Raw genomic sequence first — 21,527 nt, forward strand, 5'->3', positions numbered from 1 at the left:
ATAAGAGATTGTATTTCTAATTGGCTCAACAACACGTTCCTTTTAAGGCTGCACTTAGTGAGCGTAACTATTCTCTCACGAGGGATTCGGCCACTATTCCATCTTTTACTCTCTCAATTTAAACACCAACAGCCAACAGAGGCATCAAAAGGGGTCGTGATGAAATCAAAGGGCCTTTGTTGTTGACAGTGTTCAGAAAGCACTTTATTCAATGGCCAAACCAAGGTAACATGTTCATTGGAACCTGGAAGGTGTTCATTTACCGCTGGTGATGTGGGAGCTGGATTGCTTACAGGCTCTGTTATGTCGGTGTGTGCTGCCCCCTCTGGATCTGTTTACCCTGGGAGCTTGTGGAAAATATTGGGATCTGCCATTCTGGCCTTCTTCTCAAAAATCTCTATCAGCAGACGGTGTCCTAATTAAACCAGTTCTGCTGCAGAGTAATAGCCGCTGGCTTCTTTAACCCCCGTTTTTGAACCCATCATTTTAAGTTGGTGTGAATGAACTTGAAAGGCTGCAGCGCACACACCGTTAAATATGCAGGAATTATTTGGATCATTTATGTCTCGTCTGGTCTCAGTCCCATAAATGATATCATTGAAGTAATATTTAGATCTAGTAGGTTTAGATGTTTGAAAACAGGTGAAGCTGAACTTTTCTTTTTTTTTTTGTCTTACAGCGAATGAGATAATTTATTGGTCGATCATTCGTGTTGTGAGTCCTCGTTTGGGTTCTAGCTGTTGACTAGCAAACCATTCGGATTCTTCGTTGACTTTTTACAGTGATGCAGCTGAATACGAGAAGGAAAAGAGTTTTGAAACATCTTTTAATTCTTTTCGTCATTTCAGTTTATTTCCACCAAAAATGGAACTGTATTGTACCATTTCTCAGCCCACTTGCAGTATCTTTGTGGCCCAGCAGTGGGCCCCAGCTCACAGGTTGAAAACCACCGCATTCGAAGAGCCACAGCAGTGAAAAGCAGCGGTGAAACTTTTGCTCCAGGTCCTAAATGTCGACCAGGCAGTAAAGCTCCGCCTATAATGGCTCCTTCGTGTTTGAATGGAGCAATAAGGGGAACATTTGGTTCGCAGAGAGCTGCGTCTGAGGGCCCAGGAGACATTACTGTAGATAGACAAAGCCAGCAGTGTTACATATTCCTTGTCTAAAGAGGGCTTTTGACGTTTGCACCTTACAGAAGTCGAGTCACGCAGAGAATGTGTGCGGTTTGCACACGTATGCACCTCAGCCCTGGAGCGGCCTATTAATGTAAATCAGGTCGACGCCATTTTCATACTTCATCGACTCTGAAACAAAGGATATTGTATCCGTCACTTCTTAAAAATCCTCCTGCCCGAAACACTTCTGTGAACAGGATTTAATAAAGTATGTCACGAATGTACAAAGCACTGGGCGGGTCTAATAAGAACCCACTGTAAGGGGAAAGTACCACTTTGGGGAGGCGTTACCTTGGGAGGCGTTTTGCTAGGAAGAGCACTAATGTCTATTTAACACCCCGGTGCACCCTCAGGTGTCATCGGCTACGTGCCTACTGTGGCCCATCTGTCTGCTTGTCTCCTTGTAGATTGCTTCCATGCACGCTTAGGGGAAGTAAATGGTGATTAAGTGACCTTGGCACTGTCCCTCGCGGCCTTGAGATGAGACTCCTCTCCCTCTCCCAGGGGATGAAGAGATAGACGGATTTGGGGGCTCTGCCCGCTTGGCAGAGTGTTCAATATACATCATCAGGAATAATAGAGTGTAATGACAGCTTGGTATAGAGACACGCAGATGATGGGCAATGCTCACATCTTGATGATGTACATCTTTAGCCACCCTCGGCGATAATACCCTCTGAGATTACTGCAAAGTGAGTCAGCGCTGAGGAGCCAGGGCAGCGACGCACACACACACACACACACAGGCAGACACCCAAAATGCACGCACACGCAGAAACATGAGCATATGTATGCTTACACAAATTTCTGGGAGCGGGCAGGAACAAGTGTGCGTAAGCAAAGTGCAAACACTAATTTCGGCGTGCTCCCCGAGGAGAAGCGATGGTCAGAGTTTCAGTAAGATCGGCTGAACAGGTGAGACCTGAAAGGTTCCACGCTGTGCTGCGTATGTGGCTTCCACCTTCTGTGTGTCAAGTCTGACGTCCATAAATAGCTCACAAAGTGAAATTCAGGGTTGCTGCTAATTCTCTGCAAGCACTACTGCTTCTTCCTTTGCAATTACTTTATCGCTCCTGAGAACTGGGGAAATACATTGTCGGAGTGCACTGTAGACATCGGCGCAACTTATTAAAGGTGGAGTCAATTTCTCAAAACCCCTTTCCCAGCCAGTCTGGCTTGTCAGCTGCTGTAGCTGCCTCTGCTCCAGTGTCCTGGCTGTTCTGGTGCAGTGCTCTGTGTTCCCACTTCCATTAGCAGGCCCGTTCCTTTTCACTGGGGATGTGCTATTTAGCATGTGCTTCAGGAACACAAGAGTTCGGCTTCATTAGAAAGCCATAACCTCTGTCAGAGACTAGATTTTTTTCTCCTTCTCTGTCTTTTTCCTCCGTCTTGCGCTCTTTATCCTCTTATTAATTCCCTCCTTCACTGAGTCGTTCACTCTCTCACTAACAAGTACACTGATTGATTGTCGTTCCAATCCTGATCTCTTTTTTTTTGTTTGTTTGTTTGTTTGTTTGTTTGTTTTTTCCCCACAGAAAATCCAAGCATGATGAAAAACCCACAGAATCAGAACAGTAAGTATTCCTACCACAGCAATGTCCAACCTCATGCCTGTGTGTGTGTGTGTGTGTGTGTGCGCGCGCGCGTTTTCATCAAACTGCATCTCATGATTCCAGTCATACTGTTTTGAGAGGAAAATGTGACACTGCAGTCTTTTGAGTGAGGTAATTTGGTGCAGGAAGCTGTCACTGATCAGAGAGGGAAAAACTCTTTTGGGGTGGCAGCATCGGAATCAGAATCAGAATATGTTATGAATCTCCAGGGGAAATTTCGCCGCTGCGGTTTGTGGTTTTATCACCCAACATATTGGCAGGTGGATGTTTCTCATTCTGTCCTGAACGCTTTGCCCCAGATAGACTGTGAGCCGGAGTGATTCAGTCAGGATTCATCTTCATGTTCAGTAGCAGCGAGCAACAAGCCTCTCCCGGTGACTAACGGAGCCTGTCACTTTGGTTGAGTGCGAGATTATTGGCGTTTTATATGTGCAGTAGTGGCTCATTTGCGGCTTCTGAGATTATCATATGTAAAGATGAGGAATTGTCAGGAGAAGCCGCAGGGCTGTGACAACAACCTTTCCGTCTCTCCCTTTTTTCTGCCACCTTCCGTCTCTTTCGACTTCAATCTTTCAGTCAGTTTTTTTATTTTCCCTCCTCACTGGCTTTTTATACTTGCTTTCATTCTCCCAGTGCCAAACTCTCTTTCACCTGCTCTCGTCTATTCTGTCTGTCCCACCTTCCATCATATTTATACTTCCTATTATCCTCTTCAGCCTGCCTCACAATCTTTGATTTTGATTTTGGCTTTCAGCGCTCAGGCTCTATGAGTAGATTAATCTTAGGTGTTAAAAAAATTAAAAAATAAAAAATTTCCTTTCCTTTCCATTCCTCAACAGACACTTCAGAGAGTGACCCCAAAGAAATAGCCAGGAAAGAGTAGATGAACTGTAAGACTCATTAGCAGCTCATTTAAACTCATTTATAAAAGCAAGACTGTTTGCTTCATTTCCCACGAGCTCTATGAAGAGCTATAATGTAGCAGCATGTTGAATCAATCCACATAACTGTGTATTTATTAGTTGTAAATGAAATAATCCTTAGTGCACTAAATGTAGATTGTAACCTCTGTACCATGAAGAAATAAAGCCTGATATTTAATAGGTTTTTTTTTCTCTTAGAGTGGGCTGTTGCTGATAGACTGCAAAATGTATTGGAATGGTGTAATTGCATGGTTTATAATCCCCAGTGTCTGGGGGCAACGCCCATGTTTGTCCCAAGCGAATGGCGTGAACAGCTTCCCAAGCAGATGGCAAGCAGAGCTGTCTTTCAGCGCAAATGTCCCAGTCAGACGAGATTTAAAAAATCTTGTAGTCTGACATGAGCGTCACCCCTTTTCTTCCCACTTCAAAAACATCCAATTTTATTTTATTTATTTCTTTTTTTTGCCTCCCTCGTTCTTTCCTCTCTCCTCAGTTTATCACTCATCCCTTTTGCTCTTGGGTTTTCTCCCGTCTTTCCAGCCGTTCCCATCTCTCTCAGTCGTATCTCAGAGATGCAAAACCACATATGCAAATGTTATGGCAAGCGCAAAAGCAGGCGTGTCACAGCAAGGACAGAATCGGGTCAGCGTGGATGTACGTACATGGTTGTGCATGCAAGTCAAATTGCCGTGCACAACAAATGCCCCAACAGGTCACGACAAACACACGGCAATCTGCGTTCTCGCCTGAATACCTCCACTTCTTGTATAGTGTGATTGGGGAAGACCATCGATGTCGGTTGGTCAGTCAGTCAGAAAGCTATACTTTCCTGTGAGGAGTTATCTTCATTCATCTTTGTCAGAGTCCCACCCTCACAGACAACTTGTCAAGCCGATTCTGTAGGGCAATGAACTGAATTTCAGATGAGTGAAATCGAAGACAAAAATGTGACAAGATTTCTGCCACATAAAGCTAAACCTGACGGCCCGAGCCGGAGAAGTGTCAGAAGTTTTGGGGGTTTGTCATCTCATTGTGGGGAAATGCATCATCCAGGATCAGACACAGATGAGCAATCACAAAGCGAAATTCATTACAACTAGCAAGGTCTCGATGGACGGACGGCATTCACTGAGTCAAAAAAAAAAAAAAAAGACAAAAACCATAAGAGCCAGTAATCAACCGATCTGCCTTTTCAACATTTGTTTGGCAGACATGTTCGAGCTATCATTTTCCACTATGCAAAACTCTAATTTAAACCCCCTTTTAGAGCAGGAAACAGATCGGTAGGAGTACAACAGATGTCTTGCCACAGTAAAAAAAAAAAAAAAAAAAAAATAGAAATTAAATAAAAACTAAAATAAAAAGACCGTTGACTTGACTCAAAACTCCTCTGTTGTCATGTAGTGACACACATAAAGGAAGCATTGTGTTTTCATCTGGCATTTTAGGTCCAACACACCTGAGGCAGAGTCATCCTTTATTAAAAAGAGCATGTTGCCTCAGAAATCAGTCCCAGTTGTCTCAAAAAAAAAGAATAAATAAATAAAAAATTCAGGTTGGCAGAAATGCATTGAGGTCTGAGCCAAAAACAGGCAAACAGATGGCTGGGCGACTTGCATCCATGATTGCAGACTGGAAGGGGACCTCAGACGATGATCTTATGGTTGGATGAGCCCATTACAGGCAGAAATGAAGTACTTACTGAGAAGAGCCACTTGTTATCTAAAGGTGTACGGCTTGCTCGAACAGAATGGATTATGGTCACTTTCTATTGTTCTTAGGAGACTCGCGTTCATGGACGTCATCATGAAACCCTGATCGTTTCCTTCAAACCGTCCGGACAAAAACGTGGAGCTTTTTTCTTTTACAATCCATTTCATGATAATAGAACCAGCGTCTTCTCAGCATGCAGAAAACGTTTCATCATCCAGCCTCGTTGGGCTGCGCTTACCTGTCAGCGTCTAACTGCCGCCAGATCAAATGTTTTACTGAAATCAGTCCAGCCCCGCCTCGATGCAGTCAGGCTCAATTTATGATTGCGATTGTTGGTGTTGTAGCTACAGCCTTTGGCACAATCTGTACAAACTCCTGGTTCTCTCAGCAAAGCCACACCCACAGCTCGGCCGCAGCTCTGCTCCCACGACGGCTCCGGCTCCGGCTCCACGGTCATGTTTGGTGCGCAGCCATAGGGGAGCAACAGAAAACAATAGCAGAATAAAGCTGCTGTCTCTGTTGATCTCTCTTCTCTATAATCAAGTATCCATGCTGCGGGCCTCTGAACAACAAGTTCACAACATTAAAAAAAGATAAAGCAAAAAAAAAAAAAAAAAAACAGAAGCAAGGCCCTGCGCTCCTCATCATTTCGTTTTTATCTGAAGATTCTTCAAAAGAAATGGAAGGAAAAAAACTAAACTGCTTTCAGAACGCATGCAGACTTTTTTTTTTTTTTTAATTCACTCGGTGGTGTTGTGGTATATCATTGTTGTGCAATTCAGTGAACCCCGTGGAGTGTATCTTCCATTAATTCGTGTGTGCTGTGTGAAAGGAACAGTTGTGTTGCTCTCATTATCCTCTCTGAGCAGAACTGCCACCAAGTCACCACACCTGCGGGCCGAGAAACAAATGTAACTTCAGGTTGCAGCCGCTGGAACAATTTTTTATTTATTTATTTTTATTTTTTTCACGTAATCATGTAACAATGGAATACAGGGGAGATTAGACCGGAGAGCTCTTTAGTCCGTTTTTATAGGCCTGCCTTCTTGCCGCTAAATCTACTCCTAACTTCTAATTATGTGCTATTACGTTGTCCCATTTCATACTTTATTGTTTAATTTAATCACTTTAAAACATCAGATTTTTCTGGACCTTGTCGCCCTTTTCTTTTACATCTCCTCCCCAGTGTCGTTAAACCCTTTAGACTGTTTTAAAATTCCAGTTTCTAGACCACTAATTGTTTTACCAATTTCAACCTCAAATTTATATTCTCCTTTTATGCACTTTGTAACCGTGATTTGAAAGGTGCTCTATGAGGAAAGTAAATTATTAGTATGACTATTATCTTGTAAAAGAAGCATTCCAGAGGAAGCAAATGCATTGCGGGTCATGCGGAGACAACCAATGAAATCACATTGGTTGGATATGAGTCATGTAAAGTGGGTTTCAGTGATGTCTGACGTTGGTCATGTGCTGGTCAGAAGACAGGGGCTGTTTCCGTCTGACCTGCTGTGTGTTTGTATTCATAGATGGGGCCTCCAGCGCGGACGTGCTCGGACTGACGTGGATGGCACTCGTCCTCACAGCGACAGCGGAGCTGACGTGAAACGGTTCATCCCGAGACACTCTCGCACACGTTTCCCTTCTTATACAAAAACCCCACATACGCACACAGACACACGACACGAGCTCACACACAAACGCACACATTCTCACACAATCCTGCAAGCCTTCTCCAGTCATCAACAAGACCCTCCATGCGTCAGTCGATCAGGAAACAGCACCACCTCAGGATGGCGCTCCACTGTTTTTGTAACAAAATAATAACCAAGATAATATCAAAAAGAACAACGTGATGAACATGACAGATACCACCTCCTATATAGCCCTGCCCAGTTACACTTTTTTTTTAATTCTTTCTTTTTCGTTTTGTTTCTTCTCCCACGTCTGCCTGTTGATCAATAAAACCAGTTGATTAGAAAAGGAAAAGAAAATCAGAAAGTATTTTGGATTTTATTTTGATGGGTCCAAATGTCAATGGTATTGACTGACATGTGGAACGTGGAACCGGCTCCGGCTGGGCCACCGTCATATCAACTGCACCCGTCTGTTAGGTGTCCTGGGATGCAACCTGAATGGCAACACGCTGATAAACCTCGGGGGAATAAACACAGATGCTCCAAGAGAACATTTTTTATTAATATACAGGTTTTTTCCTTTTATTTTTTTCCCAGATGGCTCGGAATGTACAAGAGGATTTAAATGCATTGAGAAAAAAAAAAAAAATCTCCTTTTTGAGTGTATTTTGTGTACATCAGTGTAAATATTGAAAATAATTAAAGAGGTTATATGGGATATGGTGAGGAATGGTTGCTGTGACAGTTGGAGTTTACACTCATCCACCCTTGTTTGTACTTTCATTCAACATGTTTTCAAAGATAATTCGTGGCTGAAAGGACAGAAATGTTAACAGACTTTCTGTTTCTCATTTGGGCTTTTTATATCTATATGACAGGTCTCCGAGGCCAGTTTAAAAAAAGAAAAAAGAAAAAAAAAAAGATCTAACATATGTCTGCTGTTTTGGGGTTGTGGTGCATGTGACGTTTGAAGATTCTTTCTCCTTTTGGTGTGTTGCAATTGACAGCACTGCAACTCATTTGTCACTGGCCTGTAATCCAGTTATTTACTTGTGACATACTATTTTAAGTGACCTACATTGTGTACAATACGTAACTCTTACCCCATACATTTACAGTACTAGTGGGATCATTTTAGCCGCCATTCCAGGGAGGTGCTCACCTGAGGCAGCGTGTGTAAACAGGGTTGTTGCATTTGTTTCATTTCACCTGTATTAAAATGGAGAGATGATAAAACTCACATGCCTTGACTTTACTTAAAAAAAAAAAAAAAAAAAAAAAAACACAACAAAAAATTAAAACGCCGTGTTGCACATGTGTTTCGTCACGTTCGGCCGTCGCTCTGCGTTTGCCATCTGTCTCCTCTGGGACGCCGGGCACAGGTCGTATACAGTGTCTGATACTGCGCACACCTGTAAGTCTGGATTGCTGCAGGGACTGTTTACGGCCTAGTTTGATTGAGAATCCCAATGCGTCAGGGAACTTAAAAAAAAAAAATAAAAAAAAAAAAGCACATCGCCAATGCCAAGAGGACAGACTTGTTTTTCATTCCTCAACCACAGCCAAGTTTGAATAATTATTCTGCATCAGATGTTCCTGATTGTATTCAGCCCAACATGGCTTCTGAAGGAGATTCGGACATTGCTGTTAACCCTTTGGCATTAGCACGCTCTCCGTCTGACACGCACAGTCAGAAGTTGCTTAATGCAAAGTAATCCTGCATTTTTTGGACTTCACCAGAATTGCAATTTAAGCTATTCTAAGGACACAACGTGTATTAAGGGATTAAGGTTTAAACCGGGTGGGAGGTAAGAGCAGAGATTTCTTTTTTTAAAGCGTAGGCGAATGGAACAGAACTATTCGTCTGGGGTATCGGCTCACCTTGCCAAAGTACAATCCATATTCCAGCATTCCAGCCATGAGAGCTGCATAGCGTAAACATTATTAATGGGCAGTCCTATGTGCTATGAATTTCTTTTCCTTTTTCTTTTTCTTTTTTTTTTTTTCCTAGCGACGAAAGCAAAAGGGTGCAAATCCTAGTCCACCCACTGTACAGCATTAATTCAGCTATCGTTTTAATTTTCATTCAAGAGCTACTTTTATGCTTTTCTTGCTTTTATCACTCACTTTACATTCAGGGGAGTTAAAAAAAAAAACAGGCACATCTGCATTTCTAAAGCATTAGAGAATGTACAAAATTATCTTTATATGACTTAATTATCCTAACATTAGAAGAGCAGTATCATAGCTTTGTGTGGGCGTCTGTGTGTGTGTGTGTGTGTGTGTGTGTGTGTGTGTGTCACAAATGCCCATTAGTTAATGTGAACCCTTAATTTAACTTAAAATTCAACATTAGTTCAAAGCTGTCTAACACCAAATATATTCCAAGAGGCATTTGCTGTTAAGCAGAGAGAAATACTTCTTGTTTTAGCCATGAATATGAAACAGCCACTTGTTTCCCTCAGTAGTAACAGTCCTTAATTAAAAGGACATCAATGTGAAACCAAGCGCAAACTTCAGCGTGTAGGTTTCATTCACACACAAGTCAGTGAAGGCCAAATGAAACTTGAGCTTGCGCAGCTCTTTTTGTTTTTGTTTTGTAATAGTTGTTTTTTAATATTCTTTTTCTTTTTAAATGAAAGTTTAAGCGGCAACCCAATCACGCAGCTTCCATGTAATGCTGATATATGTCCATAAATGACAGGTTTTCCTGAAGACGCCAGCTTTCCATTATGCGCAGTTATATGTCTTTAAAATGCCAAGTGCCATTTATTTGCCTGATAGAAAACTACAGCCTCTTTTCAGAGAGAGAGAGAGAGAGAGAGAGAGAGAGTAATCTAAGCAAGTGCATTGGTACGGGGGAAAAAAAAGGACCTTTGATCTGTGCTATGGCTGTGCAAACAGATGTATCCTGTTTAATAAGTATTTGATAAATGTCATCTATCATGACTCTCCTCCTTTTAGTCAAACCATGTCTCTCCTGCTGCAGCTCTGGCAGTGTGTGCCACAGCAAGCTAAGTAGCATATTCTGTCATAATGTTTTTACAGACATTTTCAAAAAGTTGACTTAATAAAGTATGACCTGAACCACTTCTGCCCGCGTAAACACCAAGCCAAAGAGTTAGTTCCTGTGCTGTTAGATGACATTTTGCAAGTGATAGAGGAATGTGTGTGCGTGTGCTGGCATATTGCATAAACAAATATTGACATATTAAGTATTTACATAGTCTGTGTATGCGTATTGAATTTTCCGCAGGTGGTGCACGGGCAGTGTCCCGCCTCTCCAGAGCTAGGGATGCAAATAGTACCTCTCGAGGTATCATTTCACATCTGATCCTTCAGGTAAAGAGGAGCAGTCATCAGATCGCAGCAGCTCTCATCATGAAAAGCTGAGTCGTCAGGGACGCGCTGACGATAACGTTCAATAGGCTCAGTCAACTAAATCGAGGGCTGCCATCACCGCCGCAGCTATGCCCATCGCAGAGCTTCTGGGAGTCCAGTTCGACATGCAGCTGCTGTTGAGAATGAGTGTCTCTGTGGCTGCAGTGCTGCTGGTGGGCTGGGCCTACAGATTCTACAGCTCCAGGAACGTCAGAAAAATCTGCACTGAAGCCAATAAAGGCGCACAAAATGCAACGTGCCAAAGCTGCAAGACGACGCTGCGATGTGGGTGCTCGCCACGACATCACACAGATGAAGAGGTCGAACGACACACAGCATCAAACACGCACTCGACCTCTGATGGCCTCACATCTGACAGCACCAAGAAAGCTCCAGCAGAAGGCCGTCCACGCAGAGCAGAAAAGGATGCATTCAGTTCGTCGTGTGGCCACAAAAATTTCAGCATGAAAGGAGAAATACTCAGCCATCAGACACAGCTGAAAGTTGCCACCGGTAACATTTCGCACGGATCCTCTTTGAACCTTTCTGATCCAACAGAGAGTGGAACACCCGGTACGACAGGACGCCGCTCCCCTTGCTTTTTGCAGAAGCTTGAGGGCTTTGTGGGTGTGGGCAGGGAGTTGAGGCAGGACCTGGAGCACCAGGGAGCCTACTCCAGCTTCCGCTCCAAGGCAGAGATCAAAGTGGAAGACGCTAACGTTGTGCTGGACGGAACAGGAGACCAGATTGTGCGTGGGAAGATATATGATTACTATGTTGAGTCCTCCTCTCACTCTATTACCGACTCTAATGCTGCGCTGGGTCAGTTTGAGAGAAAGTCTGAGTCACAGACAGCGGAGTTGGGAGATCACAGCAGTCCTTCCTCGCTGAGCCCCATCATTATGCGTGATCTGGTTTTACCACAAAGCCCTGTTGAGGATGCCTCCTCACTGGGAAGCCTCAAGCTGAGGCACCCAGAGAGGCCCGTACTCCTACGCAAGGAGAGCTATCTGTCTGCAACAGAACAGTCAGAGCTTACTAGCCACTCTCTAACTTCAACAGCTTCAACTCCAGTGATTTATCCCCTGACCTCAACCAGCAGTGAGTCCAGGTCTCTTTGCCCCGTGGCCTGTCCCTCTACAGGAGGCCCGAATGTGAGGAGGGGGGCGGATCTAGAGACTGGAGCTGGGGCTCCCTTTTTACACCTTCCAGCAAAAAGTCTCGACAGCACGGATGTGGAAAGCTTGATGAGCAAGCTCGATCTGGGTAACTGTTTGGAGACACTGTATCTGGCCAAAAAATACGGCCAGACTTCTTTGCAGCAAGCAGCTCTGGGCATCATGTCAGACAACTACCTCCAGGTGCTCAGGGACCCCAACCTTTATGGACGACTAATGGCTGGTGAAAGGGAAAAAATCCAGAAGCAGAGACTAGGGGGAAGGAAGTTCATCGTGGTGGCAGATATGGACCCTCAAGACTGGGCGAGGAACACGGCAACGCAGAAGAGGACATCCAGTGCATTGTACTATTATGATGACTACAAAGACTCCTGGCATACGCTCTGCCTGATCCCACAGGAGGTCATCTCTAAAGCCTGTGCCATGTGCACAATGGACAACTACTTATTTGTGGCGTTGGGCTGCCAAGTCACAGACAGAGAAATGACACCCTCAAAGCGAGTGTTTTGCTACAACCCTTTGACATCAATTTGGAAGGAGATCAGTTCTATGAATGAAGCCAGACCCAGCTGCAAACTGGCAGCACTGGAGGGCTACATTTATGCCATCGGAGGGGAGTGCCTCTCTTCAGTGGAACGCTATGATCCACGACTGGACAGATGGACGTTCGTGGCGCCGCTGCCGGACGAAACTTTTGCTGTGGCGCATCATGTCACCGTGTGCAACGGAGAGATTTTTGTGTCCGGTGGAACTCTCAGATATATGCTGCAGCGCTACAGCCCCAAAACCGACACCTGGAGGCCGACTCTGCTGGTGAGCTCCAAAGACAGAACCGCAGACATGGTGGCTGTCAGAAGATTTCTGTATCGGTTTGACGTCAACCCCCTGCTCGGCGTGAGTGTGTACCGCTACCATACCGTGGCTCGACTGTGGTACGAGTGCAGCCAAAAACGGCTCCAGCACTGCCCCACCTTCCAGTGCGTCACCATGGACGACGCAATTTACTGTATCAGTCGTCAGTTCACCATGAGGTTCAAGGCTGATGAAATCTCCCCTGCTTTCACAGATGAGGATTTGAGCGTCCTCTCCTCGGTGAAGGGCATACTTTTCCCCTTTGTCCTTTCGCTCCCTGATAAGAAGCCTCGGCAGACCAGTGTGTAACGAGGATTCAGTTTTGAGTTGATAAGATTAGGCGGTGATGGAGTATCCCCAGAGAATCACTCTTTACATCAACTTTCCTGATGACTCAGTGGGCTCTGCCCCAAATGTTCTTGTAAAATTGAAACAGTGGTGTTGTCATTGCTTTCACCTATTTCTTTCTTAAACAAAAATTCTGTCAGGCTGGTTTTATGCACAAGGTAATGTTTGTTTCTTCTGTCCGCCCCGGGCAGTATATGTAAAGTATAATAAGTAATGGTAGCCAAAGCACTGTTTGCTTAGATTTACGCAGGATGTGCTGCCACATCGAGTGTTTGTTTCTTTGATTTGCCACTCTTTCCTGCCATTAAGTTACTTTTATGTCATTCCAGATGTTTAACCTCTTTGCCTACAGTGATAATTCATGACTATGTCTCGGAGTAAATGAGTTCATTCAACTCTAACACATTACATTTGGGCTACGCAGTGAATAATCTATCAGTGTGCTCAAATGTGTAGGGCACAATTATAAGTTACACAGTGGCCTGAATACAACGCAATTATCTACAGTTGCTCTTTAAATATGACAGGATCTAAATGGATATGTCGAACAATATAAATATGTGAGCTTCTGTACACATCCGTCACAACTTTTAATAGTCTCCCACAACTTGTGGTGACTCTCTGCTCTGTTGGCTGAGTAGAAGTGTGCCATAGAGGAAGCCTACTCTTTGTTCATTCTTTCACCTGAATAAAAACAGAAGAAATGCATGAATCCGTCATCTGTTGTATATTTATGCACCATTAGTGAAAAGGCGATTAAGCCAAGTGCATATTTTTATTAGTGAAGTGGAACTATGCATTAGAATCATGAACGTAAAAAATAAAAAAAAGAGTTTGTCTGTATATAACCAAGTGTCTCACTGTACGGACTGTAAAGTTCAGGGCTTGAAAGACACTGACAGGTCTCTGAGAGTGACATGCTGCTATAGCACCATCATGTGGCTCAGGAGACGAACACAGCAGTTCTCTGGGTGATGTGTTTCAGGGTCTGGACTTTTTCACGCCACAGAAACGTCACGTTGCAGCCACTCATCGGCACCACAGAGGAGTAACTGGTAACGGCTAAAAGCGGGTAATGTGGAGAGCTTCAGCTGCACTGGAGAGCAGCGGGCAGACAGGGAAAAGTGGAGGCAGACGCAGATGGTTGACCATCAAACATAAGCATCTTTGATTCTTCCTAATTAAACACCTAATGGAATGTGAGTTAGACATGTCCCATCAGACGTTGCCTTGGAAGACTCATGGCTTATGGTTTGCCTCAATACCCCGGTCAATTCTGGCATCCAGACTTTTGTTTTGTTTTTTGTTGTCTCTTCCCTCCCCTATTATTTTACCCCCATATCCTTTTTCCTTTCCCCAGAGGAGGGTAATACTGAAAATCCATTCAGCATCCCAGATATTAAGTGTGCAATGAGAAGGAGGGAGGGAGAGGGAGGGAGGGAGAATTTGCATGTTATTCTTCTCTGGAAGGACGGACATAATTCATAAGTACCCTCCTCCTTCTTCTTTAGCCCTGAACACAGACACACATACAGAAATGTATATAAACATTAAAACTCCTCACAGCACAGTGCACAGTAAATCTACCAAAGCCGTCTCAGCCACATAATGAGAATCATGTTTAATTTTTTTTAAATTCATTTTAATTTCCCAAATGGTCCGCTCTGTTAAATATCTTCATTGCAGCCCACTAATAAAATAGAGGAAGTACAAAGCAGCTCCGCTTTGAGCAGCACTTCTAAATTAACAAGCAGCATGCGAGAGGCAATTCAGCGGCCACATTGTTTTCTGTGGGCCTGTTGTGATGGCGAAAGTAGACTGAAAGAATGATCTGGGACTTGTAGCAGCGAACGCCCTCTCAGATCCAAGTCCTTGTTGTTTTGATTGGCTGCATGGAGTTGGCTGGAGAGCGCGTGTGAAGCCCTGGCGCAGCGGCTCTGGCAGAAGGCGGTAAGTGGGTGCCTCTGGTATGCTGACCTGTATACAGTCTGCGATGAGAGGTGTGACTGCTGCTTTCCCAAACGGTGCCTTGTGGACCGCAGCAGGCCCGAGTTGGTTGGAAGGGCTGGAAAAGCAGCACGGAGAAGGGGAAGATAAGCACGGCCATTAATTACACTGCTGAGTGATTTGGAACAATAAAAGGCGTCTTGGGCCGCCCGGATTTATTTGTTCATAACCACAACTGCTGATGTGTTTTGTGCATTCAAAATGAAACACGCTCAAGTATGTTCGCTCCACATTCGGAGCCAGCGCCTGGATGATTTAATATATTATTTCCCATGTATAATCTGTACCCTCAGGCAGGAGTGGCGTGGCACTTGAAACTGTGGTCTTACCAGAAATTGGCCTGTTTGACGTTTCAGGCTGCCATGTCAAGCTGTCTGGATGCCAGGGTCGGAGAGTGGGCAAAGCATTGGTGTGCTTCCGCCTGTAGCTATCTTCATACTGTGTGACCGAGTAATGAGAGGATGGCGGGCCATTATAGGGAAATAGCTGTTTGGATGAAAGCCCCTGGAAGACAATATGTAGTCATCTCAACATAGCCTGTATGCGTTGGCCTTCACAGGATAAAATATGGAGTGAGTGGCCTATTCTTTTACAATAATCTTCAAGAGGCTCATTGTGTGACAGCAGCAAATTGCTCTAACTAGCCTTTTAGTGCCCTCTAGGACTGATGGTTTCACACATTTACGTGACTGCTGAGTCTCACCAGAAACTTGCTTTCATAAAGAGTTTTATCGCAGGCCTTTATCTTGGCCTCAACATTATGCAGAAGCGGCCACAATCTTAGAAGAAGGAAGCCCTGACTTGCAGGGTTGTGACAAGCATTCGATTGGCGTTAATGCCATGAATGAGCAGTTACAGGCTGACCTCAGCTCTCAGCAGGGCAGATCCTCTCTCAGAGACGTCTGGCTTGAAGTCCCAGTGGGGCCTGTAGTCTACGCGATTGGTGCTGTTGGCTGTCTTAGGCTCCCGAGTGAACTGTTTCAGACAGAGTAAACAGACATTGCGAAGGGCACGGGGACTTGAGCAATGAGCTCGGCGCATGGATCAGCAAAGCTCACACTTCACTATCGATCGGCGCTGTTGTACAGTATTTCTTAAGTCATTCCTCCTCCTGATCCCGAACCACCAGCCCATGGCCGAACCGCGCGTCAATGCAATTAGTCTCCTGCTTTAGCCTCTCCCTCTAGGACGCCTTGCTAAAGTAGCTCAATTTGGGCTGCCTAATCACTTTGGTATAGATTTGACTACCAACTGAGGTGTGACAGAAACCTTTGGCACTCTGCCTCTGCTGTGGTATTATGTTTTGGATCTGCAGCGCAGTGTCTGGGTTTCTCATTTCTCAAATTCTTTAAATTGAAGCGGTTTGCTTAAACTCAGCACATCTAATTTGGAATTTGTCACACTAAGACGGCCCTCCATTGTAGGCCCACTGCCTTCCTGATATAGTGGATAAAAGTGGCAGACAATAAGCACAGAAAATGCCTACCTGGAGTCTTTCTTCTGCCCAGTTTCCTAAAAGCACTTTGTTTGCATATTTCGGTTCTATTCTCCACCCGGTTTGCGCCCATTTGTCCTGCGCCACCCCCGTCTGGTTCATGCCTCACCCGGTGTCAAACCCGTCTAACTAGCTCGGTTACCATGTCAAACACATAGCATGCGAGTGCATTCACCTGGCCCCTACAATGGCTTAGGCAGCGAGGGGAAATAGAAGAGCTCGGTTGCCATGGATACAGCAAACAGTGAAAGGCAAGGCAAGCATCGGATCCTGGAAGCAAATGGGAGATGTCTCACATCTCTGCTCAAAAGACATTTATTCCTTAAGGCTAGGGCATGACATTTACCTTTTAGCAGCATTCTCTATATTGTTAAAATAATGCTAGAAATAGCTGCCAGACTTTGTGTCCTTAGGCTACTTTTCATTTTGGGAATAAAACATGGTATGTTTATGACATCCTGTATTTATTTTTATTACTTTTTTGTCTTGCATGAAGAGTATACTTTTAATGAAGAAGAATACTCTGGCACTGGAGGCAAATTTTAGTTTATTAAAATGCAGAGTCATGATAGAAGAACATTCATTAGACTATTTTAAGTCTTCACAGTGTTTTCACATAGTTCACAACACTATAAACGATCGGCTGTGCAGAGGGAAAGGTGAGCCAGCCTTGGTCGAAAAAGTTAATCATGCCGTGAAACCCGTCCCTCACGTGTTGCCAGGTGACATCTTTCTTCAAGTCCAGCAGCCGTTTCTTGTAAAGTATCCCATCATCCCTCAGGACGTCATATTCGCAGGTGAGAATGAAGGTTGGCGGGGTTTTCTGAAGGACAGAATCGTCCGCCAGTAAAGGCGAGACCTCCGGTTCTAAACCGGCCTTGATAATGTGATACACCTCCCCATCATATTCTGGGGCTGGATATTCAGAGAAACCACGTGCGAGGCACTCGGGAGGTAAGTTGGAAGGGGACAGCCATGTCTCGTAGCGTGGCCTGAGCTCAGTGGGGACATGGTTGCCTTCCAGCACGTCTTGGCACAAAGACGTGTCCCCATTGAGGTACTGCAGGAAATAGAACGCCATCCGGCCACGAAACAATATGGGCACAGCATGATTTTGCTGGTATGAGGGCAGGTTGAAATCTGCCATCTGCAGGGCCGGGTAGATGAGGACCTGAGCGCAGGGGGACGGCAGATGTCCGTCCTCTTTCCCAGCCAGCCGTTGGCACAGCGCTGCAGCCAGGTTAGCCCCAGTGCTGTCGCCTCCGACTGCCACTCTGCGAGAGTCCACGCTGAACTCTGCCTCGGCAACAGAAAGGAAGTGACACGTCGCCGCCTCACAGTCGTCCAGCTGGGCAGGGTACCTGTGCTCAGGGGCTAATCGGTAGCTGTGAGAGGGAAGACGGAAAGGGGGGGGGGGGCAATGTGGTGAATTCTAGCCATGTGCTAGAAAAAAAAAAAGTCTTGGCTATTTCAGCATATTAAGGAAATGTTTACATACCCAACAGAAACAACGGTGGTGTCAGACTTCTCAGCGATGTGCCGACAGACTTCATCGACCGAATCTGTTCACGATTACCAGAACATCAGGACAGCAGGTAACAAATGGTTTTGTTGTTGCCCATCAAAAAGTATTTTTAATTTATTGAAGCATTTCCACAGATTTTTATCTGCATTGTATGTCTCCTTGTGTCCTGTAGATATCCTGGTGGTTAATGTTACCCGGCAGATAGAAAAGTCAAACGTTCCGAATTAGGTGAATGTTTAGCTGATATATCTCAATGATCTGTTCCGTTTTTGAATGTTTCTGTTTGAATTTACTTATTTTCATTTTAATATTATTAATGTTATGTACCTATACTGCCCAGCACCCATCCGCCTCCGTGGAGATACACAAGAGCTCTTCTCAGGCCGTCACGAGCAGTGCTGGGTTCATAGACTCGCACCGGCACCTCAGAAAACTTCAGGTCCTTCACACGAAGACCCGCGGGAACTGGATTTAAGCGGCACAGAAAACAGGCCACGAACCATCGGATAAAGCTGACCTGATGGCAAATGCCCAGACGGTGCAGGATTCGGCCCTGGCAGAAGAGGAAGGGCAAGCTTATCACAAATGGTAGGCGATGTTTAAAAAAAAAGAAAAGGAAAAGACAAATCTTGATGGAGAAAGTCAAAGTGAAAGTTATTCTCTGGGAAGCCGTGTTTACTATGACAACATCAAAGGAGGGGAACACTTGACCTTGCCTTCCTTGCATCATTGTTCGACTCAATTTCTTATCTAAAGTTTCTCTGATCTCAGCTTTATCAACTGCTGGAGGACAAAGAAAGGACAGCAATATTTGACGAGGGCCTGGCTATATTTTTTTAATCTTTCCCCAGCAGGAGCCTTTTCCTTAATTCTAAGAAATAATATATTAAGTAAAAAAAAAAATAAAAAAAAAAAGTTAATTACAGCAGATACAATAACATGCTTGACACACAAAATAATAAGCGCTAACTATTCCATAGATGATGTAGATACTCACCACAATTGCTATGCCAATAAACAAGCCATGAACCGTGTGCAGTTTCCCACTATTTGTAACCCCGCGAGGAATGTCTGAATTCATCAGCTCGGAGTACATAAGTCCAATTACCAGAAGGAGGAAGGCTGCAACAAGAGCAGCAAACCCAATTATTAAAATTGCCGAGCCGATGTCCATGGCACTGCTGGTCTGCTCTGTCGAAGGTAAGTCATTAGGAGTAAATGTTTTATCTACCTGCTCTCACCCCCTATTCCACCCCACCTACATCCGCATGCAATGTATTCTGACCTTGGTTTCACTTAATGACATGTTTCGCTGCCTGTTGCCCAGCAAAACAATTATATTCCTGCGCATATTTTATGGTTGTGTAGTCAAAGTAATTACACGTTTCCCAAAGAAACCAAGTTGTTCCAGTGCGGAATATTGCACAAAATATTTTTATGATAATGCAGCAGTACAAATACATTTCCAGAGCTGCCATTAAGTCGCCTTCAAGCCCGTGGAATATTTGTCAGAAATATCTGAAGGATGTGGTGCTCTTTTTTATTATTATTTTTTTTTTTTTTTTTTTTTTGCACGTCGTATTTCCTGCCCCTGGCACTGAGGGAAGCTGTGCTGCGTGTGGCTGCACCACAGCTGCACAGCGGCATCCTTATTGTCTGGCGTTTAGGGAAAGAAAATGTTGTGAGACGGACACACCCTTATCTGAACTTTCATTACTGATCTGTAGGTGGCAGTGATAGCACGAGTATAAATAACCCTTGCCTGTTGGAATGCCCCTCTGCTCACATTACTGAATTCATCACACAGGCTGAACCTATTTGGAACTAACTCCAATGTATATATTTAGATTTTCTTTTTCTCTCCGTCTTCTTTTTGCAACTCCACTAACTTTTATTTCATCTCACTCAAGCTGGGTATGCTTCGGCGTAAGCTTCCAGACTTTGGGTTCACATTCTGTACGTCTCAAGATATTTCCAAAATAAATGCAGCATCTGGAGTCGTGCTGTCTTTGAGTTTTTAGCAGCCCCCGAGAGCCTCCCTGCCTTCCCTAAGTAGCAGAGCCCAGCACAAAGCAACCATTGTGAGCCTGCTCCTTAAACCCTTCCCAGTTGCTGAAAAAGTCCTGCATTCAGCGATACCCAGTAAAAAAAAAAAAAAAAAATATCACAGTGCCAGGGCCAAAAATCACAGACTGGAATCTTGTCTGAGGCCAACAAATTCACAGGATTTGTTTAGGAGGCATTCATGCAGTCTTCTGTTTGTCACCCTGACAAGTTTCTGAGACTGTGCTGACCTATTTTTCCCAAATTGCACAGAAAGATAGAGCCTGCTTCAAAAATAATGTTAACACAACAAATTGGGTTCAAACAACCGTTTGTACATACGCTGCGACTACAATTGCACACGAGTCAGCAAATACTGTGTGTGTGAAAGCCATAACTGCTGCAATTGACATTGCGGGGCGGCGTGCCAAGCACCTAGGCTTGTCTTTGAGTCAGATCGCAGGGCTGCAGATTTGTTTGCAGCCTTTTCAGCATCAGAGAGAAGAAAAAAAAAACAACCAAGATGAGTAACTGGCTCAAGGACACACAAGCAGATGTACTTGTCATTATGGGCTTTGAGCACAGATTGCCTAATAATCACTGGGTGGTGTTGTGGTTACAATTGTTACAATTGTTTCTTATTTGTGTGTTTGAACAGTGCTCTGCTGATTGTGTGTTTTTTTTTTTTTTCTTATTTGCTTTATTGAATTCATTGGTGGGCTGGACCAAAGACTGGCTGAGTCTTTTTTTTTTTTCATCTGGTGCTTTTACATGTGATTTATTATTATTATTATTATTATTATTATCATTGATTTTGCATTAGCTTATAACTGTCAATGACACCTTTGATTGCGAAATGGTCTTTATCCGGCGTGTTGCGTAACGAGGTGAAGTTCAAGTCAATAAAATTATGCGGTTAACGCTCCCATATGGGCCCCTCAGAGAAAAAAGAGAGACAGATTGGACACCCACCTGGGACACGTTGGGTCGACCGCTGGGGGGCCCCGGACCACAGATTGAGAACCACCTCTGCTGTAGACACATAAAGGAGGAGGAAGTGGGGGGGCTCAGGGCAGACGGGCACTAGGGCAAAAATATTCATCCCCGCTTAACATGTCAATCAGGATTAATGCCCCTCCAAACCTCCCCTTCGGGTTCAGCCAGGTCCTTCCACCAGTGGAGGCAGACAAACCGGGCCAGAGGCGCTGATACATAAAGAGGACAGACAGGACGGACTGCAGGAATACAACAACCACACAACTACAGCGTGCGCTTTGTGTGTGTGTGTGTGTGTGTGTGTGTGTCCGGCAGCGCGCACAGAGGAGCGTCACCCCCTTAGCTGTGCTTCGCGTTTCTCTCTCTCTCCCTCCCTCTCTCTCTCTCTCTCTCTCCCTCCCTCTCTCTCTCTCTCTCTCTCTCTCTCTCTCCCTCCCTCTCTCTCTCTCTCTCTCTCTCCCTCCCTCTCTCTCTCTCTCTCTCTCTCTCTTCCTCCCTCTCTCTCTCTCTCCCTGCCTCCCTCTCTCTCTCTCTTCCTCCCTCCCTCTCTCTCTCTCTCTCTCTCTCTCCCTGCCTCCCTCTCTCTCTCTCTTCCTTCCTCCCTCTCTCTCTCTCTCCCTCTCTCTCTCTCCCTCCCTCTC

General features: G+C 44.7%; 4 protein-coding genes across 7 annotated transcripts in view; 2 read left to right on the forward strand and 2 right to left on the reverse strand.

The window, feature by feature from the left end:
- Positions 1-8,194, forward strand: part of igsf21a (immunoglobin superfamily, member 21a) — a 148,973-nt gene extending 140,779 nt beyond the window's left edge. For both annotated transcript variants that reach the window (XM_029502707.1, XM_029502706.1), the window contains exons 9-10: positions 2,711-2,749; positions 6,954-8,194. In XM_029502707.1, the coding sequence (XP_029358567.1) occupies positions 2,711-2,749; positions 6,954-7,030 (116 nt within the window). In that variant the 3' untranslated portion in view covers positions 7,031-8,194. The remainder of the gene's footprint in view (positions 1-2,710; positions 2,750-6,953) is intronic.
- A 2,221-nt stretch (positions 8,195-10,415) lies between these two features.
- On the forward strand, positions 10,416-13,504 carry klhdc7a (kelch domain containing 7A). The gene is made up of 2 exons (XM_029502556.1): positions 10,416-10,857; positions 10,999-13,504. Exons 1-2 carry the CDS (start codon positions 10,532-10,534, stop codon positions 12,779-12,781), a joined length of 2,109 nt encoding a protein of 702 aa, XP_029358416.1. The 5' UTR covers positions 10,416-10,531; the 3' UTR covers positions 12,782-13,504.
- A 1,085-nt stretch (positions 13,505-14,589) lies between these two features.
- On the reverse strand, positions 14,590-16,424 carry cfap107 (cilia and flagella associated protein 107). Its single transcript, XM_029502755.1, has 4 exons — positions 16,314-16,424; positions 15,692-15,802; positions 15,157-15,331; positions 14,590-14,885 (listed from the first exon to the last, which is right to left on the reverse strand). Exons 1-4 carry the CDS (start codon positions 16,422-16,424, stop codon positions 14,590-14,592), a joined length of 693 nt encoding a protein of 230 aa, XP_029358615.1.
- A 499-nt stretch (positions 16,425-16,923) lies between these two features.
- Positions 16,924-21,277, reverse strand: aadacl4 (arylacetamide deacetylase-like 4). Of its 3 annotated transcripts, XM_029502871.1 has the most exons (5): positions 20,863-21,277; positions 18,845-18,969; positions 18,175-18,400; positions 17,821-17,884; positions 16,924-17,707 (listed from the first exon to the last, which is right to left on the reverse strand). In XM_029502871.1, the coding sequence occupies exons 1-5, from the start codon at positions 20,990-20,992 to the stop codon at positions 16,924-16,926; spliced, it is 1,329 nt and encodes a 442-aa protein (XP_029358731.1). In that variant the 5' UTR covers positions 20,993-21,277. The 3 variants fall into 3 exon arrangements, with proteins under 3 accessions (XP_029358731.1, XP_029358732.1, XP_029358733.1); XM_029502872.1 differs by lacking the exon at positions 18,845-18,969; XM_029502873.1 differs by lacking the exon at positions 20,863-21,277 and having other exon boundaries at positions 18,845-19,039.
- Positions 21,278-21,527: the final 250 nt, after the last annotated feature.

Source organism: Echeneis naucrates, chromosome 5 (genome assembly GCF_900963305.1).
Source record: "Echeneis naucrates chromosome 5, fEcheNa1.1, whole genome shotgun sequence".
Lineage (NCBI taxonomy): Eukaryota > Metazoa > Chordata > Actinopteri > Carangiformes > Echeneidae > Echeneis > Echeneis naucrates.